The sequence below is a fragment of the Coturnix japonica genome, chromosome 6 (assembly GCF_054131305.1).
Source record: "Coturnix japonica strain WE chromosome 6, WE-NBRP24, whole genome shotgun sequence".
NCBI lineage: Eukaryota > Metazoa > Chordata > Aves > Galliformes > Phasianidae > Coturnix > Coturnix japonica.
Window position 1 is genome coordinate 36,269,799 of NC_140668.1, and position 19,942 is coordinate 36,289,740.

Consider the following 19,942-nt stretch of genomic DNA (forward strand, 5'->3'; position numbering starts at 1 on the left):
GCTTCTCTGTTTGGCAAAAAAACCCAAAACACTTTGCATTTCTGTACTGATATCTCTCAGGGACTTGTTGAGCCTACAATAGCAGTGGGGTTCTTGTTTTGTTTTATTGTGGTTTTTGTTTTCCTATTGCAAGTATGAACGTAGTAGGCCCTTCCAGCCTCCAACAGAAAATTTCAGTGAAACAACAGAAGCAGATTTGATTTCTTTCCTCTTTGACTGGGCTGCAGGAAGATTTTGCCTGATATCATGATATTCTGTAAAACAAATCAGGAATCATGCAAAGGTGGAATAATGACCTTATTCATCTTTCTGGCTTTCCATTTGAAATCATATTATGAACCCAGCTAATCCTTTTGGGGAGAGTGCTCTGGCCCCCATTGCAATTGCTTCCTGACTCCCCTCATTTAGCTTGTCACACAGTGCTACTGCATGGGTATACTCTCATACAAGGTGCCTTTAGGCAACAGCTTTTTTCCCTGCTTACATTTTGGCATCTTAAATGTTTTCTCATGGGTTTTCCAGCCCCCCCACTGCTCTACAGCCTGTGTTATTGGCACTGAGCAGTATTCACAAATTACCCATCTTCTTTTCCTTCAGAATCACATTGTTTTTGTTCTAACACATTGATGTATCTGCTCATAAAAATTAGATTCCTGAAAGAAAATTTAAAAAACCCCAAACCACAGTGACCCCCAAACTTTGCTTTGCAATACTGTGGTACATGTAAAGCTGAGGTGTCTGCTGGGCTGCATGGAGCCAAAATCATACAGTCACCAAGGTTGGAAAAGACCCCCAAGATCATCCAGTCCATCTGTCCACATACCACCACCATTTCCCCAGTAAATCATGTCACCACATCCAAATGCTTACTGAACACTTTCAAGGATGGTGACTCCACCACTTCCCCTGAGCAGCCTGTTCCAGCTCCTGAATACTCTTTTGGAGAATAAATTTTTCCTAATATCCAACATGAACCTCCCCTGGTGTGACTTGAGGCTGTTCCCTCTTGTCCTGTCACTATTACATAGGAGAAGAGGCTAATGCCCCTGGCCACAACCTCCTTTAGGGTAGTTATAGAGCTATAAGGTCTCCCCTGAGCCTCCTCTTCTCCAGACTGAACAATCCCAGCTCCTTCAGCCACTCCACATACAACTTGTGCTCCAGACCCCTCACCAGCTTCATTGCCCTTCTCTGAACACACTGCGGGGCCTTGATGTCTTTTATGTAGTGAGGGGCACACAACTGAATACAGTTTTGAAGCGTGGCCTCATCATGTACATGTGGACAATCACCTGCCTAGTCCTGATGGCTACACTATTTTTTACATAAGCCAGGATGCCATTGACCTACCTGGGCATGCTGCTATGGCTTGTGTTCAACCAAGTGTTGACCAACACTCCCAGATCTATTTTGTTCACACAGGGAAGGCAAGGCTTCTGCTTTGTATAATTTATATGGAATATGAGAAAGGGGTTCAAGTTTTAATGTGCTCAGCTTTGGCTCACATTTGCTTCAGGTTGAATGGCTGAAGCACATTTCAGCGAGCAGCGTGTTTTGATTTCACTCATCAGGGCTTTTGGTTGCCCCATGCTGGCAGGCAATGTGAGATTTCCTACCTTGATCTTACTGTTCTGTGCTGAATTTCCTTCAGAGATCACCTGCAGCGTAGGAGCGTGGATTCAATGAGCTGCAGACGTGTAGCACCACTGAGTCCTGGAGCTGTGTCCTTGACTTGCTAGCAGTGGTGCTGCCTGATGCGCTGCCCTTTTGCAATATATCTCAGTGAATTTCAACATCAAGCTGCAGATTTTAAGCAAAAGCCTGGATCTTGCCAGCTCAGTCATGCGTTGGCTGCTGTAGACCAGTTGCTTTTTTTTGTTTCCTCCCGTAAAACACGAGTTGAAAAACCTCTGCTCTGAATTGCAAGGAAATTCACAGACTCTTTGCATAGTGCCCTTCTATTGGCAGACAGCTGCCAGGGTTGACAATTCTGGTAGATTTAAAGCAGTGGTTTGAGCAGGTGGCTCGTTTGCACGAACCTGCACCAAAATAGTCACATTGGTTACAGTTCTGACTGACAGAAGCGTTGCTGTAGGTGAGTGTATGCAAGTTGTGCAGTTCTGTGCATGGTTCTAGAGCCTGGTACTTAGAATTGCCCTGGTAACTTCCTAGACTTTTCTAGATCATTTCAACACAGACATTCAACAAAAGTATTCATAGAGTTTGCTAGTATCGATAGGTTACAAAACCCTTCCCTGCTGAAAGCGTTTACCCAGCAATTCTGCTGTCAGACGCAAGCCTATTTCAACACAATGGCTTTATAGCAACACTCATGATGGACACACTCAGAACTGTGCGCCGTGCAGTCAGGAGTTGTCTCTGACAGTCGCCAGCAAAAAAAGGCTGATGGCAAAAGCTCCCAACCCTTCCAGTCACAGCTCGTCTCTCCAGTTTGTAACCGTGTGGCTCCTGATGTGAGTTTCAGATGGGAGTTTTCTCTTGGGCAGGTGATGTGTCTGCTGGAATCACACACCTCCATTAGCAGGGAGTTTCAATGCTTAAGATTTAGATTTCCATTAGCAGGGAGTTTCAACCTTTAAGATTAATATTGACTCTTGTGCTGAAGCAGCCCAGTGCATTTCTCCTCAAGTCCTGACTTTAGATGTTCCCAATGCGATGCATCCCAACATTGAGTAATGCGTGTATTGTTTGAAACACACATGTTACTGGTCATGGTGTGGTGGTTCATTAGATTTCCATTAGCAGGGAGTTTCAACCTTTAATATTGACTCTTGCTGAAGCAGCCCAGTGCATTTCTCCTGTCACGACTTCAGCTGTGCCCAATGTGATGCATCCCAACATTGAGTAACACATGTGTATTGCTTGATACATGTTACTGGTCGCGGTGTGGTGGTTCAGAACAGGAATCTGGAAGCAAGATCCACAGCCTGACACTACACTGGCCTTTGGACCGCTGGCTCATCGCACAGCCCCAAGGCTCCAGAGGACCGAAGGAGCCGGACACCTCACCTCGATTAAACACAACACCAGCCTTTCCCTCAGGGCAGAGGGCAGTTCCCAGTCATCCAGGTGTGCCCGCACATCCCCTCCCTTCCCGGGGCGGTTCCCTCATGTCCGCCCCGCCTCGCTCGGTCCCTCTGTGGAGAACAGGGGAGGGAGGGTTGCGCGGGAAGCGCCGCCACCGCCGCTGCCCTCGGCGGCTCCGCAGCCATTGACGTCAGGGAGGGCGGCACGTGATATCGGCGGAACCAATCGGTTCCTCCCGGAGCGGCTTCGGGGAGAGGAGAGAGGCGGTGGGTGGGCAGCGCTCCGTCCTCTCAGCGCCTCCTCCCGCGGTGTCGGCGAGCGGGGACACCACACACACACACATACATACATACATACATACATACATACAACACACATACAACACATAGAGAAACACACGAACACACACACACAGAAAGCCGCCCCTCCTCACATACATACACACACACACACACACGCTCGGGCACCCACGCACCCACCTACATGCACACGCGCACACGCCCCGGTTGGAAGGAAGGAGCCGCGGCCGATCGCCCCGCAGCCCCGCGCCGAGCTCCCACCGCCGCCTCCTTTTGTCTGCAGCCCCCGCCGGGATCCGGCCGTGGATGTGGCGCTGCGGGAGCAACGCGGGGCCCCGCCACGGGGCGGAGGGGGAAGTTTGAATTGGGGTTCTGATCGCTTCCCCTTTGCAGCCCGCTCCCTCTCCCTGCCCGGCGGGTCGTGTTGCTTCTCTTTTTATTATTTTATTTTTTGGTTTAATTTTTTAATTTTTTTATTATTATTTTTTTTTCTCGATTTAAATTTCTGAGCCCGCCGCGTGGGGTCGGATCTCGTTTCTTTTTTTTTTTTCTCTCCCCGCCTCCGCCCGCCGCCATCCCCTCAGCCGCGATGGATCGTAGCGGCGGCGGCGGCTCCGGAGACCGCGGTCAACGCGCAGAGGACGGCAGAGCTCTCCCCGCTGAACCGCCGCCGGGCCCCGAGGGCACCCGCCCCGCAGCCGCCCCGTGTCGCCGGGCCCTGCTGCATTGCAACGGCATGAGATACAAACTGCTGCAGGAGGGGGACATCCAGGTGTGCGTCATCCGGCACCCCCGGACATTTCTCAGCAAGATCCTCACCTCCAAGTTCCTACGGAGGTGGGAGCCGCACCATTTGACCCTGGCGGACAGCGCCGTCGCTTCGGCCACGGTGAGTTAGAACGGAGATTCGGGGTGAAAACGCGATTGCCCACGGCAATCAATGGGCCCAGGGCTCCGTGTCGGTGGGGATGGAGCCCCCGATTCGTGCTATGGCCCTTAGCGCAGCGTTACGCAGGTTCTGACCTGGAGCCTCTTCCATCGTGCCCCCCTCCTGCCTTTTTATTCTTTTCCTTCTTTTTTTTTTACACGCCTCGTTTTTTCTCAATGGTTTCCTTCTGGCCTTCCTATAGGACACTCGCGGTATCAATGTGCATTGGCTTTTGTGTGGGTTCGCAGGAAGGGTGAATGGAGATAGGCTTCATCTAGTGCAATAAGGATTTTTTCACATCAATGAATGGTCCCCCTGCATCTCTGCAAATTACACATCCCTCATGCATTGCTTTGCAAACGCAGATCCCTTCTGCATCGCTCTGCAATCACAATTCCTTCTGCATCACCCTTACATACACTTCCCCTCCTGCACTGCACTTCAAATAGACGTTCCTTCTACATCACCCTACAAACACGCGTCCTCCAGCACCTCCTTGCAAATAAATGTCCCTTCTGCATCGCCCTGTAGATGCACATCCTTCCTTCATCACCCTGTAAATACACGTCCCTCCTGCCTGGCCCTGCAGACACGCTGTGCCATGCCCACAGTTAGGCCAGCTGCCTGTATTCACTATGGCTCCTCGTGCCATATTGACACCTCCATACAGCCTGCACCGTGCTGCTGAGGCTGTCTGCAAGGGAATGTGGTTCTCTGCTCTGTAGAAGTGCTGTGTGAAGGAGAAGGAAGCCTTGAGTGAGTGTTGCAGGAGGAAGGCCCCAAAAGATGCGGGCATGAGTAGTTCTTTGCAGTTCCTTGTTTTAAGGAGGTTCCGTTTACACGAGGGGAAGTTGGATATGGTGGGGACGGGGTGATTGCCCAGCAGCATCCCCAGCTGGTGGCTGTGTCTGAGCATCTGAGCAAAGAAGTGTGATGGTGCTCCAACCACAGATCTCTGCGGTGTAGCAATACTTAGGCATGAAGTTGTGTTTGTGCAGGAGACGCCAAGCTCTGCTCGCTGGCACAGCTGCCACCCAAGAAATCATCCCCCAAAAAGATTTCTCAAGTCCTTCAGGGTGGTGCTTTAATTAATGCGATGGCATTGCTAATTGCTGTAGGCGAAGAAGGAGCGAGTAGATAGCAGAGCATTGCGTGTACCATCTCAGGCTCCATTTTGTTGAGCAGGGCTCTCTGTGCTTGGTGTTACGCCTTATCAATTCTATTTTTCCAGTGCTGGGTCTCTGAGTAAGCGCTGCGGTTCACAGGGATATCTGTGCTTTGATATTTGAAATGCTGTGTTTTATAGGAAGTAATTGAGGGAACCGGGGTGCGGTTTGTGTTCACTTGTTACCTGAACGTGTGCATGGTGTGCTCAGCAGGTGGCTTGGTTCCACGCTATCTCCATCTTCCTCTTTTTTGGAGATGGAAAGATGTGACTTAAGCAAAGCGTGTGGAAATGAGGGACAAGACATGGAAATGGGACAAAACGTGTGTTCCCCCTGCAGAAGTGGGGGATGGGCACAAGGCCAGAACCTCCCACAGCCCTTGGTAGATATCAAGATGCAATTGATTTGGTCTTAGAGGGCTGAAGAAAAATATCCATCCCTTCCATTGATGCGAGCACAGAGAGCAGCTCTGATAACAAGGTCATTTTTACACATAGGGCTTTCCATAGCCGGGGTGTTTTATGAGCAGCTGCTAATTAATCTTCACATCGTCTCTCTCTGCAAATCCTCTGGCACGACGAGTTTTACTGCATTCCCTATAACATGAATAAAATCGAACAGGAAAATAACATCACTTTGTTTTGCATTTGAAAGCTAGAGCGGTGATGACACCTAAATCCAGATCTGGGAGGTGATGTCTGTGAGTACAGTGAATGGGTGGTTGGGTGATGCCAGGCGTTCTCAGTATCACCTGAAACGTGTGTTTGAATGGAGGTCTCCACGCAGCCTCCTACATGTCAGTGTTAGCTCAGGGGCTGTGGAGCTGCCTCTCGTTTGTGTATGGATTGTTCACTGCTGCTTTTTCTGGTGGATGCAATATATTCCCACATCTCAACATGAATATTGAGACTCTACCTACAGCTTTTTTTGGCAAGAGGTGGCTACTTCCCAGCCTCGATTCAGCAGCGACTTGTTTTTTGCCTGACAAAATAGCATTCTTTAAAGGAAGCACCATGCAAGAACGCAGCGGAACAAGTGTTTGGGACATCACATTTTAGCAAAGCATTGACAGGAGAAATGAATTTTCTTTACAAAACGTTTTTTTTCTGGTGTTATTACAAGTGTCTTTCAATTAAAATAAGCCCATGCTCATCTACAAGCAGCGCTGACAGTGGAGTTCTGAATTAGCGGAGGGTTCGGTTACATGGGAACAGATGAGTGTGTGGAGTTGCGCAGTGTAGGTGCTGCTACTTGATGTGATTTACATTGTTTCCTTCATGTTTCTCTTTACTCAAAGAACTGGTTACTTAAAGGCAGGACGGTTTCACCAGCAGCCTTCCATCCTGGCCAGGCTTTCATTCCTGTGCTGTTTAAGGGTATTTCTCAGTGTAGGTCAATACAAATCTGCATTGCTTTCTTTTGTCTTGTGCTTTTTTTTTAAAGCCCAGTAGGAAATCTTGATACTTACAAACTTTACATGCTTGCTTAGGGATGAATCTGACTTTCTTCTCCATGGGACGAATAACGTTTATTTTATAAACACTTCCCAAACCTAAAAGTGTTGCCCTTGCTAATTTTTTTTCCACAAAGATCTGTCCTTGCGCAGCTTGAAGGGCAATGATAATAAAAACAAAGGAATAAAATCCAATTGAATATTTCTTCAGTGCTTTTTTGTTGTTGTTGTTGTAGAAGAGCAAACTACTGCTATCTTCAGCAGCGACGTTAAAATTTAACGTTCACTGGTTTAAAGGTGGCAGGTGAAGCTGAACTTGTGATATCCTTCTGCCCCGTCCCTTTCACGCCTCTCTTCTGTTCTTTTCCATGCTTCTTCTTGTCCCGGCAGGGAAAGATGTTGAGAAAAGATGTTGAGGACGGTGGGTTTTAAGGTGCTGGATTAGCAGGAGGCCCTGCAGTGTGTTTGTACGTGCGGCAGACGAGGAAAGAATAAATAAGCAATTCGCTTTTGCTGGCTAGGGATGACCTCTCTAATTCCCAGCTGGGAAGATAAGACATAATTAAAACCATGAAGTTACTCATTAATGTCCCTCAAGGAGGTGGAAACTTTGGCTTTTCACGCTCATTTCAGATTTCCAGGTTTCCCCTTGGCAGGTAAGTTCAGTGTCATGTTCAAAGCTGGTGGCAAACCTGAAAAGACTGGAGTGCCTCTTATATTATTTCCAGGGCAAAGATGATCTATGAGAACAATAGTTTATTGACACGAAACGTACTTGACACAAGAGCGTGAGTTAGGGAGCTGCATTTAATGTTTTCTTCTAGAGAAAAGAACACACGCAATTAATATTCAATGAGGCAGGGCAGGATGATCTGTTTCAAATAGGAGAAGTGGAGTAGAAAATTGTCTTCTAATTGTTTTTTAAAATGCAATGATTTTGCTGCTGCCTGCGTTTCATTGTGCTGGTCCACGACTTTCCTTCCTTCTGTTACAAAGAGAGAGCGAAAATTCCTATCAAGCCCGACTCATTGTTTACTTTAGTGCAGGTTCCCATTAGTTAGAAAAACACGCTTTTTGAAATTAAATTTCCCTTGAAAAACAATTAGCTCAAGTGGGAAGCATTGTGCACAACTCCTGAGTTTCAAAACAGTCTTATAAGGAGAATTCTTTTAAATCTTTCCTGGAAAGGGAATATCGACTATTATCCAGACTGAAAACAGAATGATAATGAATAAGGCAGGGTAAGAATAAAACAAGTAAATGGTCTGTTCTGTAAAGCAAGTGCTGATCTCAGTCGTGAGCTATTAATGAGGCTCTGACTTAAAGTGAGCCTGATGGGCCTGCCGTCATTGTAGCAAATATGAGTGCATCAATAACCAAACAGTTTAAAATACTTCATTGCAATCCAGCATAACAATGGAACGTTAATTAATGTTCTAAGATAATATTTATCATTGTTTTATACTGGTGGCGATTGTTTGCGTTCAATAAGAAGTGGTAGCTGTAGGTTTGGGGTGTAGGTGCTTCTGCCCGTCGAGGTTTACCCCGTTGCCATTGCATTGCATTAGCAAACCCCGTGTTTCTCTTGGTGACTTAATGGGGTCTGCTGTGAGAACTCAGTCTACAGCTGGGCATGAGAAAACCTAAAATGGCATTTCTTCAAAGCTGTTTAATGCCTATCAAACACACCTTTGAATGTATCGTTCCTACAGTGGTTAAAAAGAATATTTACATGTCAGTAGTGTTAAGGTTTGTGTTTAAATGTTATAGAACATATATAAAACATGAAAACAGAAGCTACATTCATTCATAGAGTGAGAGCTCTTGAGGCTGTTGGTGTTAATACACAGCCAGTAAATTTTATGTGTTTAGGGGCATAAATAGAAGGGATACTCAGAAATACTTCTGCCTCACTTTTCTTTATGGCTGGGGAGCAAAGATGTGGTGCTCAGCACCGTGTGGGGTAATGCTGCACACTGGGGACCTCATCCTGCATCTGCAGGGACCAGCAGAGCTCAGCATCCCGCTGTGGGGCTGGGAGATCAGCTTTGCTTGTTTTGTGGTAGCCAGAGGTGGAAAGAGCCTGTGGGATCATCAGAGACTGGGAACGGTCCTTCTAGGAATGGATGTGCAAAGCACCAAAACAACATGGAGTTTTGCAGAGGTCATAGGCTCAGCCAAGTGCCTGGTCTGTACCAGGCTCCCAAGAGACACTCAGGTTTGTGTTGTTAGAGGCTGAAGCCTTGGTCCCTGTCAAAAGTCATGGGTAGAACTGTGTATATTGAGGGAGATTTCAGAGGAAAAAGGTGGCAGGCTTAGTACACAGGGAGGAGTGCTTCTTGGAACTGTTTAATTTACTGTACATTGTGTGTTTATACATCGAGTTTCCTAAATAACAGGTGAGTTTTAACGTGATACAGTAAAATGGCTTCTCTCATTTCCTTGTGTCTTCTGTGTTAGTAAGCATAACTGGATGAATAGGATTTGCTCAACTTCCCACATAGGATTTATGGAAGACGTGATCTACCTCAAATAGTTCAAGTGTTTTGGATTCTTTAGAAGCAATTAGATTGTGGGTTGCATGGGTAGGCTGTGGCTTGTTTGTTAGTGTTTTGAGCATTGCCAGTTGCATTGGTTTTGTTCTGCGTCTGTATGTGTTTATAGATAAGTGTGCTTAGTTCCAGAAGCAATTGCATATCGGAAGATGATTGATACCTTAGTGTGTATAATCCATGTGGAGCACACACATATAGTGTACATGTATGCTCCCAGTAAAATAACCATTCCTTGGGGTCATGTCACAGAAATACTGTGAACTGGGTTGGGGAACACTTGCTCTATGGGAACACTTGCTCTATGGGAACTGTTGGGGATTTTCATGTCTTTCTATTTTTTAACTGGGCTGGGGAACTGATCTTTTTCAGTGCAGAGTTCCACTAAACTGCTGAGGAAGAAGAGGGGGAAACATGGCAGGCTGCGGTTGCTGCCAAAAACAATGTATTATTAAATCATTGTGTAAAATGTTCCTGTTTTGCACAATATTTAAGAATGCAGGGGCAATACCAGGAAAAGGAAAAGACAATTGAAAAGCATACATTATAACCGAGCACGTCAGTGGTGAGTGAAGTTTAGCTCTTGTGGTTGCAGAGAAAAACATGAAGTCAGAACCAGATGCTAAACTAAAAGGCCTTCACTTCATGGGCTTAAAAAAAAAAAAAAGAGAATTTAATAATACCCTCCGTATATGGGAAAAGGGGGGTCCTGTGTCAAATCTTGGGGACACCTGGAGTTACCAGAGCTGACTTTCCCATATTTACAGTCATTTCTTGACTTTGCCCTTGGGCTGTCTCATGACGGATGGGACAGAGCCATAGAGTGTGAAATGCAAAAGCAGATGAGATGCCAGACAGCAGATTAAAGTGCGGAGTTTAAAGTGTGTCTAGTAGACATGTACCTGTTTTTAATGGAACTTAAGAAGCACAAGAGGTTGTAAGTGACTCAGATCTGAACTGGAAGTATGCTCAGTGATGTACGTTCTTGTCATGCTCTGTTGACTTTGGTGGGGCAACGTGAGGAGGGGGATCAGCACTCACTGCTTGTAACATCTGTAGTATGATGTAGGGTCCAGGCAGTGTGAGGGACTTAATGAGGTCCATGTGTGACTGTCACATTGAGCTGACTGGGCCAGTGCAGCCCTACAAAATGGAACCCCAGTTCTTTGGCTGATGGATCTGTAGGTGCTGAGCAACTGGAACTTGGGTGGATGGCTCTTTTACAGGAGACAGGCTTACTGCAAATACCCTTGTGAGATAGATCCGTATGGAAACTGCCGCTGTATGACCCATTTCATGCCACCAACGCTGTCCTGGAAGGAAGTTGGTAACGTGACTCCCTTCTATGGGGAAAAAAATGTGGCTGAGGACTTGAGGACTGCTCACTACAATCTAATAGCCCTGACAAGGACAGTAACTGAACACCTCCCTCAAGGTGTAGATCAGAGATTTGTTTTGGACCTTGCAAAGCTGGGGAAGAAAAACATGGAATCTGCTGCAGTGTTTTAACAATTAATTAGTAGGGTCGTGGTGCAATAAACATTGCCTGGAGAAAGGTGAATTTAAGACTTTTTTTTGAGAATTCATGATTATCTATATATATTTAAACCTTGAAGTTGTGTCTGCAAGGTATAATTAGAAATGTTTTTTCTCTTATCCATCAGATATCCTCATTCTTGAAGTGTATGTGTATACAAGTAGGTATGTAGATATTCTGGATCAGGTTTCTAGTGATGTCAACCCAAATATAAGGCAAGAATTTTGCCAACAAAGAAGTCATCTCATACTTTATTTGTTTATAAGCATATAAATTAGCTAAATGCATGTGCAGGATGGTTTGAAAGATACTCTTTGTTTGCCTAAAAACTGCTTGAAGTTACCCATGGTGTGTTCCCAACAATACATTTGGAATGATACGGAGCAGAATTTTCTCAGCACTGAAGCTGTGATTTTGCTGTGTTTTGGAAGGCACAGTGCCTTTCCTCCCAGCCTATTTCTGTTTTGGCTATTTAAATATAAGCTTTGGAGGTCACCAGGTGTCTCTTACCAGTCTGGTTCCTGTTGTAATGGGGTTCTGTTGCACCACAAAGGTTTTTGTTTGCTGCTTTAACAGAGTCTGTATTGTGAGCAGGCTGTGTTCTTGCTTTATCTGTACAAGCACCTAAAATAAGACTAGAATGACTTTGTTATCCATTTTCGGGCATGGACATTAATGGTGAAGTAGAAACTGCTATTAAAAAAAAAAAAAGAAAGCACTTCTTTGGATATTGCCCAATGAAATCCAAATCTTCAATCAAAATACGAAGGGTGTGTAAGTTTTCTTTCCCCAAAATATGAATGTTTGACTATCTGTGAACAACGAAAATAAAAAGTAAGGCTTATTTTTGGCCTTTGAAACAATCAGAATATATGATTTTTGGATGTGGTGTAACACTTCAATTCTGCAGATCCTTGCATTTTGGCTTTGCTGTGATTGAATTGTCTCAAAAGGTGTTCTGGTCAATGGGGAAAACAAAGAGTCAAAGATGACACTTCTCAGACATGTCTGCTGCTATCATGCTTATCCTGCAGCTCCTTTGGAGAGGTACACCTATGGTTGGCCCTGTAGCATCCAAGGTGGGACAACAGGAAAACTGTGGCACCTCCTGCCAGCTTTGACTCAAGAGCCTTGACGTAATGTTTATGATAAATCGGGTGGGGTAGGAACAGCAATGAAGAGTCTTTGGCCACAAGGCCACGTTGTCTTTTCTGATGCTGAAGCCACTCATATTCTTAATGGTTGTAAATGTCATAAAAAAATCAATGGAGGTGAGGGAGAGTGACACCAGAATGTGGCCTACAGGGCTGTGCTTTTCTTAGTGCCTTTCAGGTTTCCTGCAGAGAAAGTACCTGCTGGGGAGCCAGGAGCAATCAGTTCAAGGCTCTTGCTGTGTGTGTGCTTCAGACATTATTGTAGTAGTCTCTTCTGGCAACCGTTTACTTTAGGGGATATTAAGGTTGATTTCAGAAGAGTAAAGAGTAAGTCAGGGAAGCCTCAATTACGCTGATGTTTTTATCATGAGAGTGATCTTGCAAAGTTGCCACAGAATCAGTGTTGTGATCTGTTTGTGACAATGATCAACAGTTTGCCCTCCTGCTCATGCCTAGCATTTAATACACAAACATCCTGAGGTTGAGCTCTTATATCTGGGAGTTGTTTGAGTAGAATATGATTGCAGAGGCATCTCAAAATGTGTTTCCATCTACTATGCTGTAAGCTGGCAACAGATAGGAAACTGAAAGTAGAAAGTTGTGTGGCTTCTTACCTACTGGGTCTATGCACTGGGCTCAGATGGTGCAAACTGATGCAAGTCCATAGGCTTTTCCCCTCGAGCTGGCGTCTGTTATTCCAGCTGGGGATCTGAGCATTGAGTTGTTCCTGGCAGCTTGGAGGGACTGCTGGACAAGGAAGGCTTTCTTTGCCCTGGTTGTTACGATGCCAAACCAGGCACTGGTTGTTGGTGACAGAGAGCTGCGAGTGTGTGGCTCCTTAGGATGCTCCATGCCCAGGATGCCCCAATGGTGTCCTGCTATCTGAGCATTCCTTCAGTGTCCCAGCTCTGAGAGACAGTGGGAGGAGGGAACTGACTTTCAAGAACAGCAGCATTTGCTTTTGCAGCAGTTTCTTCTGTTTCAATGGACTTTATTGAAGGAGCTCCACCGCTGTCTTTGCTGTAGTGCTCAATAGCCAAATGTCTGTATTTTGGGTACAAACTGACTGTTGATGGCTTTTGGAAGATGTAGCAAGTACAGTGTTCCTTATCTGAGAACAACATAGACCAGGGAGGGCTATTTGTATGTCTGGGGAAAGAGAAAGAAGCATCGTGTTACAGACAGAATTCTGTCATTGTTTAAACCAGAAGAAAATCCACGCAGTTGCTGTGAACTGCTGCCTTTAGTGAAGATGTTATGGTGGAATAACAGGATTGAAAAAGGAGCTGCAGCTCATTTATTTTCAGTGCAGGCGGACTGATGTTTCTTCACATCCTTCTTACAAAAGGGCCAGCTGCTCCAGCTGTGTACTAAGGGCTCCACGGACAATTCCTAGTCCTTTCTGTTTCGAAACACAAGCGGGATATTTTCCTTCCCAGTGTGTGGAACTGAGGAGCACTGATGAAAGACGTTATAAAAGAATAAATTGCTAGTCATTACTTTGTTTAGTTCTTCTTTCAGCTCTTTGTTGTTATCTCAGATCCATCTTTTTTTGTCCCTGCTATTGAATGACTTTTGAGGAAAGTTTTAACATTTTTAGTGAAAGGCCCTGTGCCATCCATAGGCACAGAAGGGGCTCTTTTTCCTCTCCCAAGGCACAAGAGGCTTGAGTGGAGCCCTGGTGCTGAAAATCACTTCTACTTTGCACCAAAATGATGTGGACGTTGAAAAGAACATATGCTGGCACAGAACTTTGATACTGAAGGTGAAAGTACGGACACAGTCAGCATGTCTGGTCGGACTGAAAATACATTTTCTAAGGTTGGGTAATTAATCTTTTGTGATTGCAGTGAATGAAGCAGGAAATAATGCTGGAAAAGCTTGAAATGAGGAGCAGTGTGCAGGACCAGACATGCACTTTGGTATTAAATATTGACATACCCCTTCTAGGTAACCGCTTTTCCTCTGGAACCCAGCATTTGTCTGAAGACCATAATGGCTTCTTGTCACACGTCTATGGAGAGCAAGTTACTGGCATTTAGAAATATTCCTAATGTCTTGTAATGCTAACGTATGCTTCTTTCAGTGCTACGTCACAGCCCCCCTTGAAATTAATCTCGTCTGATTTATTGCAAGTTATTTCGAATGTCCCCAGTGACTCGGATTGACTAATGTACTTTAAATCTCGGGAAATCAAATCTGCCGTGGGAGTTGACCATGTATGAAGCTGCTTGCTCATGGAGATGGATGACATGGGAAAACACCGAGCCCTCCCTGGTGCTCTCCTGAATAGGGTCATCCTCTGTTGGTTTGAACCCGAGCTTTTTCTAGGACAAGGCCTGGGCTGGTGGGTTTCATACCCAGGCTGAGCTGGGATTGGGACAGTGCTAGCTCTTGTGTAATACCTGTACATTTGCTATGTCCAAGTGGGTTGAAGGTGGCAGAGAATGCAAGGAAAGTTCGATGTGAAGAGGCTTGAAGTAGGGCTGTGATCTGTGCACTCCTGCTGAGAAGCCTCCGAGGTGGTGGCTTTGCCTGGCTCTGGTGGTGGTTGTGACTCACCGTGTGGGGCTGAAGTCCATAGCCCAACTCCTTCCCCTGCTGCACAGCCTGCAGTCTGTGAGGCTCCTACTGTCTACCAGCCCTTCTGAATGCTGCTGGAAAAATGATGGAAACACTTAAATGTAGTGGATTATGCATTTCCTAGTGCCTCTTCACTTATCGTGCTCGCTCCGACTGAGATAAAGATGCAGTGTTGTGTTACATTATCTAGCTTTAACGTCAAGCGTTTGGGAGGTTGTGTCTCTTTACTTGTCAGACTTTCTTAGCAGAAATAGGAAAAATAAAGCACCCTGTGCATCTTCCTGCCTGTACAGCATGTACCTGCAGATCTTATGAGAGCTTCTGTCTTGAGACCCTTGTGTCTGCTCTGAGGCTCTTGCTGTGCTCAGATTTCATGTTGCCAGATTTTTTTTGCATTGGTAAGAAAATCCTGTACAAACAATGCTCTGCTGTTTCCAAACACTGCAAAGTTTTCCCCTTTGCTTCCTGTTTTTGTAGCGTGTTTGTGAGAAGACCTTGTCTTTGCATTGGAGTTAACATTAATGTAGATGCATTCAGCGTTAGCTACTGTGTTCCAGCACGCAGGGGCCCGAGCTTCTCTTCAGCAAATGTTATTACTCTTTGTTAATGGTAAGACTGGATTAAGAAAGATTCATGCATGTAAAAGTGAAAGCACAGGCAGTGTTAAGTTGTGCAGTCATGAGCTTGTTATTTCCCCTCCCCCCGAGCGTGCAAGCCAGTTAGTAACCTAGTGATCTATACATGAGGCTTTAATTGGATGTATGCCCAGAGTGCAGATTAATATGGAAAAGCTATAAAGGCATGGGTTCACAAACTTTATTTGACCACATGAGGACCGTCTGCCTGATCCCATGTGGAATGTGCGAGGGATTCTCAAAACAAAGAAATACCTTCATGTACTTGGGCAGAGCTGCATGCGAACCACAGGGTACGGTGGTGATGTCTTGATGTGGAAGTGAATAGGCTGTTGATGAAATAGCGCTTCATCAGCACAGTATTCACTGTGTGCTTCATGCTTTAAACAGGCCAGAGGTGCGTCTGGGACCTCGGGACCTCTGTGTCGCTTACCTGCCTTTGCTTTTCAAATTGCTGACGTTTTCTTTTTATGATTGGATATAATCTTGGCCTCCTTTGGAGGCGAGGGGGAGAATCTCCCTGCAGTGAAGCGAAAGCAAGCAGATGTCTTGACTGCAGCTGGCTGGAGATGAATCATTTTGTGTAAACTTGCCTGGAGAACATGATCTTTTTCCTCTGTAAACCTACGCTCCAGAGGGAAGGGAGAATCCTCATTAGTCAGTGACACCCTCCTGGCCTAAAATTCCAGTGATTCTAGTTTGCAGATCACATGCGCAGACTACCAGCTGTATTCAGCGAAGACTTTCTTCAAGTCGTAACACAGATTTTCTGCCTCTTCTGGCAAAAATACTTCTAGGTGAGAATTATGGTATCCTTATGTGTGTGAAAGCGGTGACAGTCCACCTCTGTGACTCCTAGAGCAGTTCAGTAATGAAGAAGCCTGTTTTAAACTGGCATAGCATTGCAGTGAGGAGTTGAGTTGCGTGGGAGAGCCCTGACGTGTGAGTAGCTGATGTTCTGCCCTTCTGTGTGACTGATCAGTAAGATGCATATCGCATATCTCAAAGCTCGCTTCCTCCCTTTTTCCATTTCCCCACGACTTTCTGGAAAGGACTGACGTGTTCAGAAACAGCAGCAGTGCCCAGGGTCTCGCTGCAGGATGGCACTGAGCTTGATTATGCATTGGGCTCTCAGGATGAATTGGTGATGCTGTCTTCTTCAGCCTTTGCTGTTCCATTTCTCCTTCATCTTAGGATTCATTCTATTCCCTATTCCTGGGCCAGGACAGCTTTGCTGCTGGTTTGAAATGCAGCTGGGTGCTGGGGGTGTGCTGCTCGCAGGCCTCCTGCCGTTCAGGAGCCACAGGTTATCTCAGTACTGTTTGTTATTCTCTTTGCCATACTCCCATGTGAAGGACGACACGCTGTTCAGTTGCTCCCTGAAGAAGGTGGGATGGGAGCATTATCTCCTGCTGCATAAGCCCTAATCAACACAAGGAGTGGAGAGCTGGAGATAACTGTGCTCAAATAGTTGCAGAAAATAAAGTAGCCCTACTTAATGTTGTGCGCAAGTAGTTTCAGCCTTTGATTCCAGCCACTGCCTGACCAACAAAGATTGGGAAGAGTCCTTTGCACTCTGCCCACAGCGAGAGTGTGGGAATTGATCTGATTCATTCTCAGGGACATGGTGGTGGGAATGAGGTGCTGCCGTGGTTGCAGATAATTCCCTGGGAGGCTCCGTTATGCATAACACATTAATTGAAGAGACTCATGAGTTGCCTGATGTCACATCACTTTGTTTCCTCACCCATATAGGTAAAAATGGCTTTGTGTGAGTCTTAAGCTATGTAAAAAGTTCTGCATATTGTCCTGCAAGTGGTTCCATGCTGAACCTGTTGCTTTGCAGCCTGAGTTGTTTCTTGCTGCGCTGCCAGCTAGAAGGGCAGAGGCAGCAGCAGCACAAAGACATGCACTTCTGAGTGGAGATGAGGAGGGAACTGTTTGCTGCTGGTTGCTTCAGTGATGAGCATCAGAAGGTTGGGTGCTTCCTGTTTATAGCCGATAAACATCTGTGACGATTACACTGGTCTCACAAGTGACATATCTCTATATTCATGTGAGCCTATGTGGCACAGGATACCCATACAGAGAACTGGAAGTGCTATGTGATACTGTGTGGTCCTTGCCTGTTCTGGGATAGCAGCATATGTATCACTGGGTAACGCGTTCCTGTAGGTAGTAACGTGTCCCTAGCAGGCAGATCTGACACGTTGTGTAGGCAGCAGAAAACAAACAGTGCAGCCCAGCGCTTGCAGATTTGCACTGGAGAAGGGGGGGAAGTGGTACACGTTTACAGCCATCAGCCTAGAAAGTGAATCAAAGACTGAGTTTCCGTATGGTGGCTGAGTTTTCCAAGTGTGTTGCTCTGAAGCTGATTACATCTTTTGACTGTTGATCTGATTCTTGACCAAGAGGAGCTGGCTGAGCAGGATATGCCTTTTTTTGTCAGCTGTGTGCTTTGAGGCAATGGGAGAACCAGAACCTTAGGGCTGGACTCAAACATTAGATGCTTGCCGGCATCTAATTCCACCAGGAGCTCACAGTGGTTTTGGGTGTGTGGCTCAACACTGTGCTTACCAGGAACAGCTGTAACACCCTAGCTACATTCTTTGTGGCATGCTGCTTAAGTAATGAGGAGAACCTTTCAGATCCACTAATAAATGAGTTTTCCTTCATCTATGCCTTTTGGAACATTTCGGTGCTTTCCCTGGCAGTGTATCGCTGCTCTGAATCGTGTGCGGAAAAATAGCTGAGGCAAATTAAACAGAATGACTTGTGAGTAAAAGATGAAGTCAAAACATTGTCAAGACAGAGATCACGGAGATGATGGCTACGGTCTGTGTGTGACTGGGAAATGCTTCATGATGCCAGGAGGAAAAAGCTGACCGTTGTAGACAAAGTTGTGCTTGAGGTTCCTGCGAGTTTCCAAAACCCTTCTTTATTCCTGTGATTTATTATTTCTATGGTCACGTGGCACATTGTGAACACAAAGAGGCTTAGCGGATGGTCCAATGAGTTCCCAAGTGCAGCAGAGCCAGCATTAGGACCAGGTCTAAAAAAATAAAGGTGGAGAGAGTGGGAATTGAAAGAAATAAATGTATTTTTCTGGCATTATTTGTGGGTTGGAACATCAACAACCTGGGAGTCTGTTCTGTTTTTAGTCATAGCATTCTTCTCTTTGTTGGGAATCACCAGGAGTGATTTGGTGTTCATACCCTACTAGTAAAAGAAATTATAACTACTTACAATTAATGTGTTCTGTAAGCTGCTTTGAGAGAATGGAATAACAAGTCCAGTGTGAATTCTGCATCAACTGGCAGCGTGTGTCAGAGAAAAGAGCTGCTTTATTTATCTGATGCTGAATTGCTTAAATGTGTGGACTTAAAGTGCTGTAAGAAAGTGTATCTTCTTGGGAGTTGAAGCCTGGATCTTCACTGAAAATTTGGCATGATATTCTATCATGTGTGCATCAGGTTATGAAATCTTCATTTCATATCATGCTCTCATTTTTGCCCTGGTGATTTTAGTCGGGGTTTCATCAGAAGGAGGATAAACCATTGGCCACAGCTGCCTATGCTGAAATAACCTTCCTGGGCCTCTCTTTTTCTCTCTCCCCAGTTAGGGAGCTTTAGTGTAAAAACAAAACCACCAGATTGAGATCCAGCAAATGAAAGAGTGATGGTTTTTAAGAGCAGGCATTTGGTTTTGAGTTTTTGTTGTTCTTGATGGCAAGAAAACAGTACTTGTGCAGTTCCTTATCAGTAGTTAATCCACAGCAAAGCTTTGAAACACAAACAAAAAAAAAGCTGTTTGGATTCATTTTTGCAAAAAGGAATTTATTTTTATTTTTGGCAGACTTGGTTGGTTCATTCTCTCATGGGTTGGTCATCTCTGAACTGCCTCTTTGGGATGGATGTGTCTGCTTTCTTCAGTCAAGAATGAGGATGATATTGCCTTCAATTCATTTATGTTGTGTTTTGTTTTTCCTTTTTGAGAGCACTCATCCTTGCTTTGGGATCTTAGAAAAGGCCTCTTCCTCTGTGGAGAGAGGAGCCTTTGGTGCTGAGCTGATGTTGTGGGCATTGCAGCCGGGATGACTGGAGATGCTGGAGCAGGAGAGAGCAGCCTTGGGAACAATGGAGAGGCTGTAAAAAGCTGTTAGATTTGTGCCAAGCTGCTCCTTTTTTTTTATTTTTTTGGTTGTCATAGAAATGTGCCAGTCCGTGTCTCTCACAGATGAGCTCACTAAATGAATGGCTGTGCAGGATGAGTCTGGTTTCAATGAAGATGTTTATACTTGAGGGACACAGATGGACTTAAACCACAGCCCAGAATCTAAACACCCCTGAGCTCTTGGGGGAGGGGAGCGATCGGAAATGAAATCTGGGTTTCAGAGCTCGGGCCTGCATCTGTCTTCCTCAGTTTGGCTTTTTTGCTTTCCCAGCATAACTCAAAATGGAATATTGTCTGCAATAAGGATGTCTTGATGGATGGTGGATGGGGGAGATGATTTTCTTGTGGGCCCAGCTCATTTGGGTTGGAAGAACTTCACCTCCTGGGTCTGTTGGCAAGAGGTTGGTTGGATGC

At 45.5% G+C, this 19,942-nt stretch overlaps 1 protein-coding gene across 2 annotated transcripts in view; it reads left to right on the forward strand.

Moving 5' to 3' along the window:
- The first annotated feature begins 3,936 nt into the window (after positions 1-3,936).
- CMIP (c-Maf inducing protein) overlaps positions 3,937-19,942 on the forward strand; it is a 116,333-nt gene continuing 100,327 nt past the window's right edge. For both annotated transcript variants that reach the window (XM_085551856.1, XM_015874155.3), the window contains exon 1: positions 3,937-4,236. In XM_085551856.1, the coding sequence (XP_085407982.1) occupies positions 3,937-4,236 (300 nt within the window). The remainder of the gene's footprint in view (positions 4,237-19,942) is intronic.